Here is a 17,272-nt window from a genome sequence, read left to right on the forward strand (position 1 = left end):
TTAGAAATTTCTGATGAGTCATTTAGACAAGAACAGCAAAAAGATTCTGAATTAGCTGTTATTTTACAAAAAATGTCGTCAAAACGTAGAACTAAAAAAGTGGACCAATATTTTATCCACCCTTCAAGTAAGGTACTGATGTATGCTTTCAACGACAAGAAAAATAATGAAGTAGTACATAAAATTGTTGTTCCTAAGTCACTGAGACCTAAGGTTATGGCAATTGCTCACTTGGCTCATCAGGGGTTAGCAAAAACTTATGAGTTCATTAAACAAAAATATTTTTGGGTAGGAATGTATGCTGAAACATTAAATTGGGTTTATTCTTGTGATAAATGCATTAAATTGAAGCCTTATGCTATGCAAAAAGCTCCTTTAGGAAAAAATTTTATTCCTCATGAACCAGGTCATCAAATTTCTTGCGACATTTTGGGCCCCCTAGGGAATGGACAATATGTACTTACTGTGCTAGACAATTTCAGTAGACACATGCAATTATACCAAATGTCGAACATTTCTGCGGAATCTGTTGCAAAGCATTTGTTTACATATATAAGTATTTTTGGGAGACCCGCTGTAAATTTAACAGATTTAGGCTCACAATTTACAGCTGAAATGTGTGAGACCTTGTCAAAAACATTGGGTATTAAACTAAGACACACTTCTTCAGGTAGACCACAAGCCAACGGAAAAAGTGAAAGGATAAATACCGGAATAAAGGCCACTATTTTAGCAATGCAAGAAGAAGGGTATAATTTTTCACATGCGCTAAAAATTCACCAGAATTTGTATAATGGTTCTGTACACAGCTCAACGGGTTTTACTCCTAATTCTCTTCACTTTGGTAGGGAATTGGCTTTGATTTTTGACACATATAACCCTGATATAAAATGTGTTCAATTGGACAAAACTCAATATATGGCGCATGTCCTTGAAACCTTACAGAAACAGTATACCAAAGCCTTTTCAAATTTAGAGAGAAAACAATATGAGCAAAATGTGAAGCAACATGAAAATGCTAAGCTCAGGGATATTAAGGAAGGGCAAATAGTGTACTTAAGATCTAAGGACAAATTTAAACCAAAATTTACTGGGCCATATCAGGTTATTAAAAGATGTAACGCAGTGAATTATTTAATTAGGTTTGCCAACAACTCTTTTGCAAATACATTTAAAGTTCATGTTGATAGATTAAGACCTGCAATCCATAGGAAACAACATTATCAGGGAAATAGCTCTAATGTCGAGGAACAAACTCAAGTGTATAAAACAAGGTATTACTTAAGAAGTTGTCAATAATTTTTTTCACTTTTCTTGAGTCAGGGTGCACACTGATCAGGTTAAGGTTTTCTCTTCAATTCAAACTTTATTTGTTTACGTTTGTTATTTTGATGCTGGCATCATATTTGTTTTGTTTACAGATCTTGTTTGTTTTGAACTTTGGTCGTGTTTTTTTTTTATTTTAAATTTTTTCATTGGTGATGGCAGCTTAAATTTTCATTATGAAGGTAATTTCTTGGTTTTTATTTGGTTTAATATTTGTTTCATACACTTTAGTTTACCTCTTTTGCAAAATTTTTAAGGGGAGGATATTGTGATGTTTTCCAAAGGATTGAAGTGATTTGTGTTCACACATAATCAGTTTGAACTTACAAATACACATGGCTGTGTTGGAGTGATCTGAAAACTGGTGTCTTCGAATATTTTGTACATAGTTTTTTTTCAATATTTTAATTTGCATTGTTTGTGTATAATTTTTAATGTCTTTACAAAATTTGATTGAAGTACAGTGTGTATAAAAAAAATTGGTAATTTACAATCAGATGACAGTTTAATTATGAGCAATTGTGACAATCATCTTTCAACATCAAAGCCAAATGAACTTTTCAAAAAAAATTTTGTTTTCTTCAAAAAAAAATTTTAGTGACTGAAATTAAGAACTTTTTTGGTGAACTGTCAAGATAGTGTTTGCCACTGATGCAAATTTTGCAATTAAAATGAATACAAAGGAGGAGTATACATTCATAACAATTGTGAAGCATAGTCGAATATACTTTGATTAAATGTTAGTTAAACTTATACACTATTTTACGTACTATTGTCACCATTTGAAAATGTTTGGTTGTGAAGATTTCAAAAAAAATTTTTCTCATGTTTTTTTAAAATTGAAACTAATGTTTTTTATGTGGAAGTATCAAAAAAAAAAAAATCAGGATTAAGACTAAGTACAACGAGTTGAACCTTCTTGAGTGAAGTACTCGAGTTATCACTTGAGGGTATATGCTTGTGGAAAAATAATAATAATAATAATTTGTCATCAACAAATTATTTTCTGACATACTGTTCTGTTGCATATAAGTATGTATGAATTTCTAGATACTTCCATTTTGTATATCATGTATATTTTTATGATTGTTTAATCAAGCTTTTTCAAAGGTACCGTCTGAGGTACTGGTTTATGTAAGCACCCATGTAAGTGACTGGTTGATGCGAGATGTTGGTTAGTGATAGGGTTTCATATACAAAAAAAATTTTTTTGGGTTTTTCGTTTTTTGTTTGTTTGGCTTTAAATTTTTCTTAACTGTGTCAGGGGGGAGAATATGTCGTGAAGCTCGACATATATTTTACGGATCTCCTCTCTTTCTCCACTATCCTTGATCTCTATGTACGCAACGCTGACCTCCATTCCTCTCGGACAGAAGAAGAAGCACTTCGGTCGAAATGTTTTAAAAATGTGTATGGCAACACAGAGTTGAGCTCGGCTGTGGCGCACGTGGGAAAAAGTTAGTTGAGCCACATCCGTTGCCTGTATTGTCGTGTCTCCTTTTTTTCTCTTCAACAACTTTCATCACCCGTCTTTTTGTGTTATAAAAATGGAATCTCCATGAAATAAGTTCTACATCAGATGACCGGCGGACATGTAAGAATCGCCTGAACGCTCCACTACGGTCCTGAATAGTGAAAGATAAAAATGACCAGAGAGTGTGGAATTATGCATGGACTCTTCAACTGCGTTTTTGTGAATGAGAAAGAGGTCCTCTAGGAATGGATAGGACAGGGATGCCCGCTGCTCACCGGGATCAGAACTGTGATATAAGAACTGAACCATGCCCAAAGTGATGATATGAAGCGTTCCATTGAGTGATCGACCAATTTTTCTGGAGTCCGGATATATGTGGAGTTAATGGAAGGAGATCGCCGGCATCCGCACCAGCCAGTCATGTCCCCAAAGTAACAGTAAATGAATCGTCTTTTTATCTACAATTTGTGTCCTCATTTATCCAGGTACCATTTTTATATCTCCAATCCCAGATGATAAGTCACCATGGATACATTACCTTTTTCTATGCACGTGCACAAACTGGGGAGGATCGTGATACGAATGGGTTATACATACATATTTCACACAACGCAAAAATCTAAGTCCTTTAACAATTTCATTTAAAGTTCCACTATAACTTCCCCATACCGCCGCTTATCAATTTCAACTTGATTTGTAGAATTTGACATTTACATTGAAAAATGTGGCCTCTATTATCGTTTCTACTGCGATATTATTGATAACCATCGATATCCGTAACATAGTATTATTTGTAAATTTTCATCAACTCAAGAGTAAAACGTTTTGAGGATGATTTAACATACATGATACTTAATGATGTAAAAAATATCTAGCAAAAGAAAAAAAAAACGAAATATTTTCCGCTTCAATTTAGTAATCTTCTACAAATTATCCTGGAATATTTCTGAATGATTCAAAGTTCTTCCCGCTTATAATGCCAGCCGTATGTCTGGCCCTTTCACATAAAACTTAAGCTCGTTTAAAATAACTGCTTGGCACCTTCCAGCTACGCCAAGAAGCTTCTGAAAGCATTAGCCACATCTAAGGCCGAAAAGCAAGGAAGTACCATGAATCTAACTCGCCTGCAATTCCGGCAAAGGAAAGGAAAGGAAAGGAACCCAAAAACACACTCGCCCGCTTTGGGAGTTTACCCAATACGGGCAGATCATTATTACTCACGAAGCCGATACATTTATTAAATAGGCCCTGCTATTCTTTATACTGGTGGTAAAAAATATTTTTCCCAACGGTTAGAAGTCTGAATTTGTGAAACTCGTAGCATTTCAGGAAACTTTTGAAGAATATACTTGGTTTTTTCAGGAAGTGGATAAAAACCTGTAAAATCCAGAAACATTCTTTGGAAATAATCAGGAACGTTATGGCATTTTTTACAGTGTAGATGTCAAACGATGACAACGGTGTATCGATTAATTAACTTACACCGCCATCTATTAAGAATTTATAGAACTAAACAATTATTACACAATATTAATGTGTAATAAACATTTTATTCGCAATTAAAAATTATAAAAACCATCCTATCTTTTAAGTTGAACCAAATTACAGATAGGTATGAAACTTGATAAAAATCGTTTCGGAGTTTACCCCGAACAAACATCGTGACACGAGATTTTTATATATATCTATATATATAAAAATCTCGTGTCACGATGTTTGTTCGGGGTAAACTCCGAAACTACTCAACCGAATTTTATCAAATTTCATACCAATGCGTCATTTGGTCCAACTTAAAAGATAGGATAGTTTATATAATTTTTTATTGCAAATTAAGTATTAAATATACAATAATGGTGTGAATTAATTGTTTAGTTCTAAAAAATTTTAATAGATGGCGGTGTAAGTTAATTAATTGATATAACTCTAACATCGTTTGACTTACTGCTAAAAACAATATGCTAAAAAAACCTGAAACGTTATTTATCATTTTTGTAGAACATTTCGGGATTTTACAGCTTTTTATTCACTTCCTGAAAAAATCAACTATATTTATCAAAAAGGTTCCTGAATTGCTTGAAATTGCAGATTTCACACTATTGTGAAAAATATTTTTCTCCACCAGTATCAAGATTAACTGAATGTATTTAATAGGTGTATCCGTTTCAGTTTGATCACGGTTCGTCCAGATCGTCTCAGCTCCCAATGAGAGCGAAAAGATGTCTGGATCACGGAGTCTTTGAAAGAACTGCTGACGCTTTACCGTTAGGCTACTTGCTCAAGAGTTTGTCTTAGCGTAGGCAATGTTCGCATTAATGCTTTGGGAATTTAATTGGAAAACCAAGACGGTTCCAGACTTTTACATTAAACCTACGTTAGGCTTCTCTAAATATGCCAGAATCATAACTGGCTTTAACCAGATGACTACTGATTTCTTCGAAAATATTCCAGGATAATTTCTGGAAGGTTACCAAATTTAAGCGGAAAACATTTATTTTCTTTCTCCCCCCCCCCCCCCAAGAAATTTTTAATAACATTAATTCTTGCAAAAATACGTTCGCAACAGAAAATTGCAGTTACAATTGCATCGTCAGGCATTGCTGCTATCTTTTTTAGATGGTAGACGAACAGCACATTCAGCTTAAAATTTGCCTATTAGATATTCATAACAAACCAAATGCAATGTGTAACATTAAAGAAAAAACGCGGAATTGCTGCAGTGTTGGAAAAGATATTGCATTATAATTTGGGGTAAGTGTACTATGGTTCGTAAGTAAAAGCATGCATTCGAAGCACATCATAGGATTATGCAAGATTTGATAGGCAACGATAAACTTTTAGGTGGTATTGTCTGAATACTGTCTGGGGACTTCCGGCAGACAATACCAGTTATTCCGATGAAATCAACGGATGTTTAAAACAATCGTTTTGATAGCCGAATTTTGAGATGATACGGTTGACCATGAACATGCGAGTACAAACGCAAAAATATCTATTTGCACAAGAATTTTCTAATCAATTGCTAGGTGTTGGAAACGGTGAAATTGAAATGTATCAAAATACACAGTACATAAAATACCCTGACAATTTCTGCACTGCTGTTGAGACGAAAAGTGAACTAATTGAGAGTGTATTCCCGAATAAATTTAATTTATTTTATTGTGATTGCCTCTGTTATCGCGTTATTTTGGCAGCAAAAAACGTTGATGCAGACGCATTTAACTTTTAAATGCAACAGTTGTTGCCCGGTAATTTGAAAAAAATTAAGTAAATCGATACAATTGCTGATTAGAACAAATCATTAAAGTTTCCAACTAAATTTTAAATTCTCTGTATATACCAGGAATGACACTACACAATCTCCAGTTGAAAATTTATTCACCAATTAATCTTCTCCATAATTTAAATCCACCCAGGTTTTCACAAATATACACGTATAGTTATCAAAAGGGTCACCGGAAATGCTCTTGAAGCAGCAATTTTGATGGGTAAGTTTAAAGGAGGAATCATCCTTCTGCCATGCATTCCATTAATATCATCAGAATCTCCAATACAATTTAGAAGGCTTCATATTCCGCTTCGCTTTGCCTTCGCGATAACCATTAATAGATCTCAAGGCCAAACAATAATGTCGATTTGGACAAGGAAAGTAGGTGTTTCTCCTATGGGTAATTACATGTAACCTGCTCAGGTGTGGAAAAACCATCAAATCTGTTCGTGTTAGCAAAAGACAGATTAACCAAAAGTTATGTGAACAAATGAGTACAAAGATAATTTTCAATTTTAATAATTTGAAATAATCGAAAAAATAGTTCGAAATCAATGTTATCTACCTTATTTTTAAAATTCCACTTTTATAGTTTATCAGTTTATTTAGTATATTTTGTGAGAAGTCATTGATTGAAAACTATAGTTAAAACTGAGATGAATAAAATGTGCATACAAAAACTGTATATTGGTTAATGCTTAATTTCAACATTATGATACTTTGCCTACCACTTTCAAGTTATTTTGCACCATTGGACGAAGTAAGTACACAGCAAAAAATTTCCGAAACGTTTCTGAGTATTTCCGTGTAACGTTTCAGGATTTCAGTGGTTTTTATCAACTTATCGGAAAAATCAAGTAACATCGTCAAAACGTTCTCTGAATTGCTACACATTGCACGAATGCAGTTTCTCACTGTTGTAAAAAATATTTTTAGCTGCCAGTTCAAAGATTAACTGAACGTATTAATAAAGTGTATTGGCTTCCGTTCGACTACGGAATGTATATTCGTCCATGCTAATTAGCTCACTAAGAGAGCGAATGAGTATGAACTACTTGCTTTGCAAGAATTGCAAGCGCGTAAAATTCGTGGTACATATTTGCAATTCTGGGTTTGCTTTGGCCATGTTTGCGAAGCAGCTTATGGAGTTTTCTTAATAAATCATAAAGGTGCGAAACTATTATATGATACCTACCTAAGTTTGCTCTTAAGGCCATGTTTGCAATATTTCTTATGGAATTTTCTAATTAAATCAGTAAAGTGCCAAGCTGTTATGTTATACCTACTTAAGTTTTATCTAATGTTCGGGAAACACGACTGGCTACAAGCGGGAAGATTTCTGAATTTTTCAGGAGGCTTCAAGGAGAATTTCAGAAATGTTACTGAATTTTATTGGAAAACGTTTCTGATTTTTGAAGGTATCTCACTGATAGAAATATGTCACCTTAGCCGCCCATTATTTTCCAGGAACAATTCTGAATCGTTTTAACAGTGATACTCACTAAATTTAATAAACGTAAGTATAGAAAGTAATGCTTTCACTGTAGAAAATTTAGTTAGTACTTTAGTAATAATTAGTTAGTTAGTAATTTAGTAGTCCTACTTCGGCCAAACACGACCATTCTCAATTCCCTGTAATTTAAAATCGACTGAATATTTTCCAGCATTGTTAAAAATATTGATTTGATCGTATAAAAATAATAAGTAAAAATTTATTTTCTATTATCAGCCACAGCAACGCGTGACTGGGTCAGCTAGTAGATATATATGTTTCTTTTTTTTTTTTTTTTTTTTTGAGGGTTTGTATGCTTGTAAGTTATAAACCTTAGGTTATTAATGCAGGATAAATGTATGACATGCATGTAAAACATATCATGATCACATCCTTGACCCATTATTATCCGTAAAATAATTTGAAATACGAAAGAAAATGATGTGAGTGAATTCTTTTGCTATGTGAAGGGTTAGATGTATGAGTTAAAATACTGCCGTGGCCAGGTAAAGGGCAGTAACTGCATTTTTTAAAATTTTTTGGCCTTTTTTTTTGAGCAATCACATTGCTTATTGTTCTCATTTGACTGTTTTGAATTCCTATGATTTTATTCCCCTCCCCCCGCTTCCCTCTGCAGCACCACCACCGACCGGCCTCACGATGCTACTCCTCTAGCGAAAACCGTCTCCAGGTTGCGTCCATATTCTACACACACGCGCATACATACACACATCTACACACACACATACCTACACACATATACACTCACAAATACACAAACATGCCTGCACACAGACACAAACACACACGCCTACATACACACACACACTCGTGATTGCGAAAAACATAATTTGAATTCCAGATGTCAAAAATCAAATTATTTCTTTTTATTTTATTTATTTATTTATTATTATTATTATTATTATTATTATTATTATTGCCTTTTTTCATCTATTTTACGCTAGTGAAATTGTACAAGCTTGCTCTTTTGGTTTCCGATGAAAAAAAAAAGCGGAAAAAAAAAATAATGGCATATTTTAATATTTTTCTATTGTCAGTATCGAATCCGAAATGCGTTTCTTCAAATGTTTTGGAAACCCATTTCTACAGATACTGCTGTTTACCTGCCCACGGCATAGTATCTTCTTATCGTTAGTGCAAACAAAATTTGTCTCCAAGGACGGGGAAATAATTCTGGCCTTATATGTATGTATATAAATCAATATATTATGATGGCGATATATCTTAAAGCCAAGAATTATGTGGTTAGAGTCAACCTCAACTCCCTCTAGTTGCAACTCTGATTCTCACCGTAGTTGTTATGGATGTAGGTCGGGGGCGATGTGGAAACCGTTCTGAAATTTAAACCAGTATGTAGCTGATCATAGAAGGCTGAGATGGCTAACATACCAGAATTTTAAATCTTTTCATTTATGAAGAGGCTTTTGTAACCTCGAAACACGTGTATGCTATTTGTTTTGCAATTTTAAGTGCTGTAACGTAATTTCTCTCACGTTAAGTTTTCGCTCAAAAGTAAATTCTATTCTTATTTCAATTTCAGATTTTACTGAATGGTTGACGTACCTTAATCATCTCTCCTTCTGATGAAACTATTGCAGTGATTCTATTGTAGTCTAGATCATCGAAGATGAGTGATTTAATGTTATCGAAGATACTCAACAAGTGAGACTGTATGGAATGTGAATCGCTGGCTTGACCCAAAATTTCCAAGAGAGCAGGATCCGAAACGAAGAAGAATCTTGGAAACATGAGTCGCTTTTTCTCTAAGTACCTGTAAAATGTTTTTACTGAAATGTAAATAGCTTTTGGAGAGAAAAAACAACAACAAAAGAAAAAGTTTGGTCTCAATAATGAGGATGTTTCCTTCAGTCAAACGTACTACTTTTAGTCACTGAAAAAAGAAAAAAGAATATGCAGAATAAGCAAAAAAAAAAAGAATTGAGCCAAAAACCACTTTTGATTTCCCAACATTTAAATTTTAATTAATATTTTTGAATGTCAAATTTCTAAAACAAAATTTTTCATCTTGTGACGTCACAAGTGCAGAAAGCCATCTTGGATCGGAGCGCCTGGTCGTCTTTTCTGACAAGATATCGCCTTTTGATGATTTTTAACTGAATGATTAACGGGACTTGTTAGCTAAATAAAACATTCATTTGGCGAAACTTGGCAATGTCGTGAAACTTTGTTCTGGTAATCTAGCGACTTGTTCACTTGTGACGTCAGCATCGAAAACGAAACAGCTACTGAACGTCTTTTAAGATTTTTTTCATAGGAAATGAGACAAAATTAAGGAAAAAACAGTAACTCACCTATGTTTTCAACCACGCTCTTTTTTTTTTTTTTTGAAAAATTGAAAACAATTTTTTACTTTGCAAAATAGATTTGTAGAATAGAGATTTTCAGGATTTAAATACAGTGAACGAATATCAATGCATATGATGTTCATTGGAAAATAATCAGCCCAATATTTGGAAGTTAGTTTCAACAATAGATCATATGGCGTAAATGAAAGCGACTACGCAAAAAAAGAATTCTTACAATCACTAAGACATCTAAACTTGCAGCTGATTATTCGAAACTATTATTATGTCACTAAATTTATACAATTTTTATGTATTTTCTAGAGACATTTCTAAGGTACATTGTAAAGCTGTACGATTGAACGTGCGACCAAAATGTTAGACCATAGACATGAAAACGATTTCAAGTTTGGATGATTAGAATAAAGGTTATATTTAAAACTAGTGGTACCCGCACTGCTTTGCCCGTAATAGAAAAATTAAAAGGTCTTTTGGTTCGCCTTTATATTTACAAATAATGTATGGTGAATTTTATCGCCAATTAGCTTGTACCCATGTTACGGTTCCACGTTATGATAATTTCGTATCTCGCCAATTGGCTTGTGTCCATGTTACGGTTCCACGTTATGATAATTTCGTACTTTATTCGTTCATTTTATGATAGTTTTGTTCTTAAAATTGGAATAGGAAAAGAACTACATCGAATTTTCAAGAAATTGCTTCGAGGTGCACACCCCCATGCTACAAACTAACTTTGTGCCAAATTTCATGAAAATCGGCGGAACGGTCTAGGCGCTATGCGTGTCACAAAGATCCAGACATCCTACATACATCCTCCGGGCAGAGAGACTTTCAGCTTTATTATTAGTAAAGAAGACGATTCCACGTAATAAACATATTTAAAGTATACCATTTGGAAAAGTAATCTTAAGATCTCCAATAAAAACCATTGCCCTGTCATAAGGTGTTCTTGAAGACTTTAAATTTTTAATGTACTACTAAATTCTTTTTTTGTACAATGTCTGCCTTGCAAATATTCAAAAGAGCAATCTATTTACAATAAATTACGAATAACTTACCCGGCCAAGGATTTTTGACATATTTCCAGCTGCTCTTGCAAATATGGCAGCAGCTGCTTTAAAGTGTCGTCACCGACACAGCACTCAACAACATTGCTTTTCTCGTGAGCTCTCATCATGATTTTACCCCAGGACTTATCAATAGTATTGAATCTCTTTGCTTCCTGTAACACATAAAAAAAATTATTTTGATGTCCTTTTTCACCAAGGAAGTTATACATCAAATTAACCTTTAACTGGTGAGGCAGTGTCCTACACCACAAAGTAATTCGATTTCTGCATTCAAACGTTTCGTAATGTTTGCATATAGGTCTTTATATGCATACGAACTTTCCAATGAAACTAAAATGGAGGCTGTACGATAATTGTTCCGAGAATAAAGAACCATTTTTGGGTCCTAAAATTTAATTTCGGATAAAAAAAAAACAAGTATTCATTGATTTTTTTTCGAAACGGTCAATAATTCATAACAGCACTAACTGAAAATTTCAATGAAATCAGTACGGTAGTTTCCTAGTTTACATACATTTGAAGTTTGAGTTTTATTTATATAAAGCTGTAGGTCCTCCCGGTACCGTTTCAATAAAATTTAAGGGGAAAACCAGTTTAGTAGGCCAAAATTTTAGTGTTTTACGTGACTCTTTTTAACAGGAAAGAAATAATCAGAATTTCTTCAAAACTTGTAGGATATTTTATTTATCTTTTGAAATACACCTTGCATTTTTTTCAAGTTCTTTCCACCAGAATTAGTGGAGTTAGAAGCTGCTGTCTATGGGCGGTCGCCATCAGAGCTTGTTGCTGGTGTGCATTACCGAAACCACAATTTTTGTCTGTAATCATTACAATTTTTCTTTCCTGTAAACAACATATTTCCCTAGAACATGAACCTAATTGTGATCAAAAAAGCGGAAAAGAACACGTTTTTGAGGTGTTTGGTCACAATGTTTTGTTTTTCTAACTTTTTTAAACATTTCTTGCATTAAATTTTTTTTATTAATAATATAATCAAAGAGTTAGGTTCATATAGAGTATAATTAAATAAAGAATATTCACACAAATTTTTAGAACAATTGATCAAAAACTCTTTGAGCTAGAATGCCCACCAGTTGAAAAAAAGTTGTTTCGAGAAAAACGCGTTTAAAAAACAATTCTGTGAACGTTGAACTAATTGGAATTTTTAACTGAAATTTCGCCACATATTCTTGAATAGCTTTACGAACGTTTTATGACATAAAAAAGTGGATTTTTTGACCGGTCTAAACTGGTTTTCCCCCTTAAATAAATTAGATGGAAATTTTACTACTTTAATATGCTAAATTTTGTAGAATGCACTAGAAACATGCTGTTAGGTTAGCATACACCCTACCTCACTACTAACACTACAAAAAAAAAAAAAGAATCGCCTCACAGTTGAAGGATTATGGTTAATTATCTTTGATAAAACATGATACGATTTCAAAATGTGCAAGATTTTTTTAAACTAAAAATCCAAAAACTAAAAATTTGTGTTGAATTACAGTTGCAAATGAAATGTGCAAAAATATGTGCTCGTCATGCAAGAGTAGTGAGGCACCTTAGGTAGCTGTTTAGCGATATCACCTCCGACGAACACCGCTTCAAGGTAAACCCACATATTCTGCGTGAAAAGCCATCTTTCCAAGCACTCATTAGTATTAGAAAGATCTTGTACCCATTTATGGATCTGTTTCTTGAAAGGAGCATTATACCTGGAACGGAAACATTTTCCATTTAGAACCAAGTATACCCTTTTTAGCGAGAAATGTTAACCGAACTAATCATAGGGGGTTGGTGTTTTGTTGCCAACATTTAATTTCTCCATTGAATGGGCGATTCCGTTTATTCAACGTATTGTAGTGCTAGCCGCCTTGTCTAGTGGTCGGTGAAGTCTGATTGCGTATGGGAAGGACTTTGGTTCGAATCCCGGATCTTGCATGGATGTCTTTTTTCTCTGCTGTTCTTGTTCTTTCTCTGTGTGAATGTGCTGTTATGCTGTGAACAGTTGCCTACCTTATGGAAGTCAGACTTCACACCAAATTACGGTACAGGGTACAGTTGGAAAAATGAAGCAGTGCACTCCAAATTGTCAGCTTAGCTGGCACGAGACAACAACAACGTATTGTAGTTTACTGTCCATTTCCGTGAAGTTGAGCTATGGCCTTGAGCAAGTCCATTTCTTTCAAAGGAGAGCAATCAGTAAGAAGAGGAATTTTTAGGCGCAGAGTTGGGGTACTTTTGCAACCCTTTTATCGGCCAGAAAATCCTGTACCACTTGCTACTTCTTACCTGAAGAGTAATATTCTTCGCCAAATGGGCAATAACACTGCCTACTAAATCCGTAAGTTCTAAAGACGTTTCTCCTCGCCCCTATTCAACTAATGGAATCGTTGAATCGGTCGGGCAGCGGAGCTCAACTTACCAGAAGTGGGCAGTACTTAACCGATTTCTCTATTTCTTTAACATCTAATCACGCTCGAATCAAAGACTCCACCCTAACGAATTCACACAAAAAGAGCTCCCACTTTTTTCTTTGAGAGTAAGCCGGTGAATCAACACAATTCAATGTGAATGAACAGTTTTTTTTAAACTTTGTATAAGACTTGAAAAGTTTTTTTTTATCGATGGGTTGGCAATAATAACTTTATTTTACGTTCATTCATTCCGAAAACGCAACGACTGGAAAATTTCGTGTTTGTTTACCTGCTTAGACATGTTTATTTACGGTATTATTTCACCTACTTTCATTTAAGTCTTCCAAAAGTAGAATCCTACAGGTTCTACAATTGTTTTTTTAACTACACACATCAATAATTATGTTTTCAGTATTATGTATCAAATGCTACAGTTCTTAATGATATTATGTTTTCCTGAAAGTGAAATTGTGCTTTTAAGTGTTCATTTGTTAGTCAGATTACCCGACATATGACTCGAAATATTGATTTTTAATTTTATTCAGAATGGTTTTAGAAAAAAATCGCAAAAGTTAAAACAATCCCCTCCCCCCTCCAGAAAAAAAATCTCAATAAATGATGGCGCAACTGGTTAGTCTCCCACAGCGTCAAGCAAACAACGGTTTTACCAAGCGTCATCGTTACTTTGTTCCTGAAGTTCTCGTTCAAAAGGCTGTGAGTGAAGGATCTAAAAAACATGAATAGATGTATTAACTGAGATACACATTCTTAAATATTTTGACTGAAAGCATAGGCATTTAAGGTCTAGAAAGAGGATTTGTAAGTAAATAGAGCCACAAAAGTGAAACAAAGGAATTTTTAAAAGGTTCGACTTATTTTTTTAAACATGGAAAAAAAAACATTCTCTGAAAAATTCAAAAACACGGCATTTTTTATTTAGAAGTAAGGACGGAGGACAATGTGGTTGGAAGATGACATTACATTTCTTTCATTTCCACGGAACCTAAACCACTTACTCACGTTATTCTTTCCAGCTAAGTTCATCGTGATGCAAAACGCTTTACACATCAATTAAGACGTTTTATGCGACAAGGTCGAATCTCGGCCAGTTCATTATTTTTTCGACAGAAAGCCTTGTTATAGCAGAGCTAAGGAATGTAATTTTCATTCTAATAAAAGTTTTTCGTCGTGACATGGAAATCCCCCCCCCCTTGTCGCTTTGAAACTAAATAGTTTAATTTTCTTTAAGGGGTTCTTCCTTGAACAGTTTTGGCGGATTCGCCCTTGTCGCATGGAGCGCCTCAATGTATTCCTCCATCTCATTGTCAAAAAGGATGCTATGACTAGAAAAAAGATTTTTTTTTAATGACAACCCTTAGTGAGTTGAAGAACATTTGAAAAAACTGAACTTTTCAATCGTACTGCTAAATATGTACGCTATTTTTTTATTTTTATTTTACACTAGCGGTACTCGCACAGCTTTGCCCGTAGTAGAAAATTAAAAGGTCATTTGGTTCGCCTGTATATTTACAAATAATGGATGATGAATTTCTCGCCAATATGCTATGTTAATTTGCTCGGCCATGTTACGGTAATTTACTCGTCCATGTTATGGTAATTCGCTCGGTAAAATGACTTAAAATTAGAATAGAAAAAGAACAAAATCGAATTTTCGAAAAATCGCTTCGAGATGCTCAACCCTATGTTACGAGCTAATTTTGTGAAAAATTTCATGAACCTCTGCCTAACCGTCTAGGCGCTATGTGCGTAATGGACAGAAATCCAGAAATGCAGAGCTTCAGCTTTATTATTAGTAAAGATTATTCCACATGGCACTTTTTTTTTGATATTTCAAGGGGAAAAAAAAGAATGTGCCATGTTGTTTTTACTTTGCTTTGAATCCCACAACAGTAATTATTTTCTATTGAATAGGAATTTTCTATTGAACTCTTTCTTACCGATTGCTTTGCAGGGATCCTAATACCATCAAACTATCTTCAAGAAGGGATATGATTTCAGCCGTGGTGTCCCCTCTAAGCAGCAGTTCGCCTCTATTTTTGAAAGTAGCAAATGTCAAATTCTGGTTGCTCCATTCAGATGTCACTTGCCGCAGCTTTCCTTCAATGTCTTTTTCTTTCAGTGCGGAAATGCATATGTCCTATAAAGTTATACATGCATGTTATGTATCACAATCCCAAGAGCCATAAAATATAAAAGGAACTTTCCGTAGCGCTCATTCTACACATTATCAGATTAAACTTTTTGCTTTGGAACAATAAACGCTGCACACTTTTGGGTTTAAAAACTTGTCTTAACAAAACTTCGCATCAGCTTCAAATTGATATGTGTTTTATGGTTAAATCTGATTCCTAAGATTTCAAGTTAATATTCAAAAATTAAGTTATAATAGTTCAAAAGAAAGCGTTGTTTTATATATATATATATATATATATATATATATATATATATAAAACCATAAAAGATACCGTTATGTACTGCAATTAAGCACAGGAATATGCTATGCTTAAATTATTTCTGATGCTAAAACACAATTAACGATAGAAAACTCTTTCATAACGAACTACAGAGTCAATATAAATGGTTATTTTCTTCTTTTTTACAGGCACTGTAATAGCAGCGCTGCTTAGTGGGGCCCAAAACCCAATTTAGAGGACCCTCAACCCGGTCAAGAAGACAACCATAACAGCCTGCTATGCATTTAGGAATAACGGTAACGAGAATAGAGTTCTTGCAGGTTATATGAGAGAAATGCTGTGGGTTGAAGGGCTAAAGCTTAGGATATATCCCTTTCGAATTAGATGTAAATAAAAAGTTGCCACTACCAAAGTTCCAACCCTTGTTATTCTAGAGCACAAGACATGAAGTGCATAGTAGTCGATGAAAGTCAAGATTAAATTAAGCGAAATTAAGAGAAATATCTGAAAAATAATGCAAATATCTTACTTCTATGTCTTCCTTGTGACTGAGGAGCGGAGCCTTCATGATGTCTTTGAGACAAAAATGTGGGCAATGAACGTCAAAGTCGTGTCCCGTGAGCTCGATCAATCTCTTCCAATGTCTACTCTTCATCGCTTTGTTTGTCATTAGATCCAGCAGAGGACAAAGCTCATTGAAATCGTCAATGGTTTTTTTGAGTGTTGTGAAAGCAGGCCACTCTTTCAATCCTTTCGGAAGCTTACGACATCTGCACACGGATAAGAATATTTAAAAATTGTTTTGAAATGTAATCGAAAAAAACAACTGCTGTATGCATAAAAAAATGTTTCTTAGATTATATTGCAAGTATCAAACATTATTTGCCAGTCATGAGAAAAAAATACAGGGTTTAATTTTAACTGTGGATTTTTTTTTCATGCTGCACAGTGAGAGTTAGATGTTAACCCACAAATTTAAAATTAAATATTAAAGATTTATGCTACGAAATTTCCTTCATAATCTATGCATGCATAAAAATTGCAGTTTAAAATTCAAATCCATAATAATCTCATCTAGTAGTAATTATTTAAAATAATGCTGTAATTTTTTTAGCAATCAACTGTTTTTCGCTGATAATGTGGGGAATAATTAGTATCAGAGGTTAGAAAGATGTCTTTTTCAATATTGGTACACTTTTTGAAGAAGAAAATTTTTGCTTGGGAAACCTACAATCCATACTTCAAATTTACGTCTTCAGCGCAATACCCTAAGTTCAGGAGCATATATGTTTTGAAAAGGTCCTGGAATTAACGTCTTGATAGCCAGCAGCTCTCTCGTCTTTCCATCCTTTCCAGAGCTGAAGGAGTCGCTTGTTTTAGAGCGATTATTGGACATGAGTACCTGCAGGCTCATTTACATAAAATCAAACTGGCCGATTCGCCTCTTT

General features: G+C 34.2%; 1 protein-coding gene across 1 annotated transcript in view; it reads right to left on the minus strand.

The window, feature by feature from the left end:
* Positions 1 to 17,272, minus strand: part of LOC129220057 (dynein axonemal heavy chain 5-like) — a 274,414-nt gene that overhangs the window by 193,112 nt on the left and 64,030 nt on the right. The window contains exons 20-24 of the mRNA XM_054854398.1: positions 16,354 to 16,594; positions 15,348 to 15,547; positions 12,534 to 12,687; positions 10,961 to 11,124; positions 9,142 to 9,349 (exon numbers count right to left, since the gene is read on the minus strand). Coding sequence (XP_054710373.1) covers positions 9,142 to 9,349; positions 10,961 to 11,124; positions 12,534 to 12,687; positions 15,348 to 15,547; positions 16,354 to 16,594 — 967 coding nt within the window. The remainder of the gene's footprint in view (positions 1 to 9,141; positions 9,350 to 10,960; positions 11,125 to 12,533; positions 12,688 to 15,347; positions 15,548 to 16,353; positions 16,595 to 17,272) is intronic.

This window comes from Uloborus diversus, chromosome 4 (assembly GCF_026930045.1).
Source record: "Uloborus diversus isolate 005 chromosome 4, Udiv.v.3.1, whole genome shotgun sequence".
In the NCBI taxonomy this organism is placed as follows: domain Eukaryota; kingdom Metazoa; phylum Arthropoda; class Arachnida; order Araneae; family Uloboridae; genus Uloborus; species Uloborus diversus.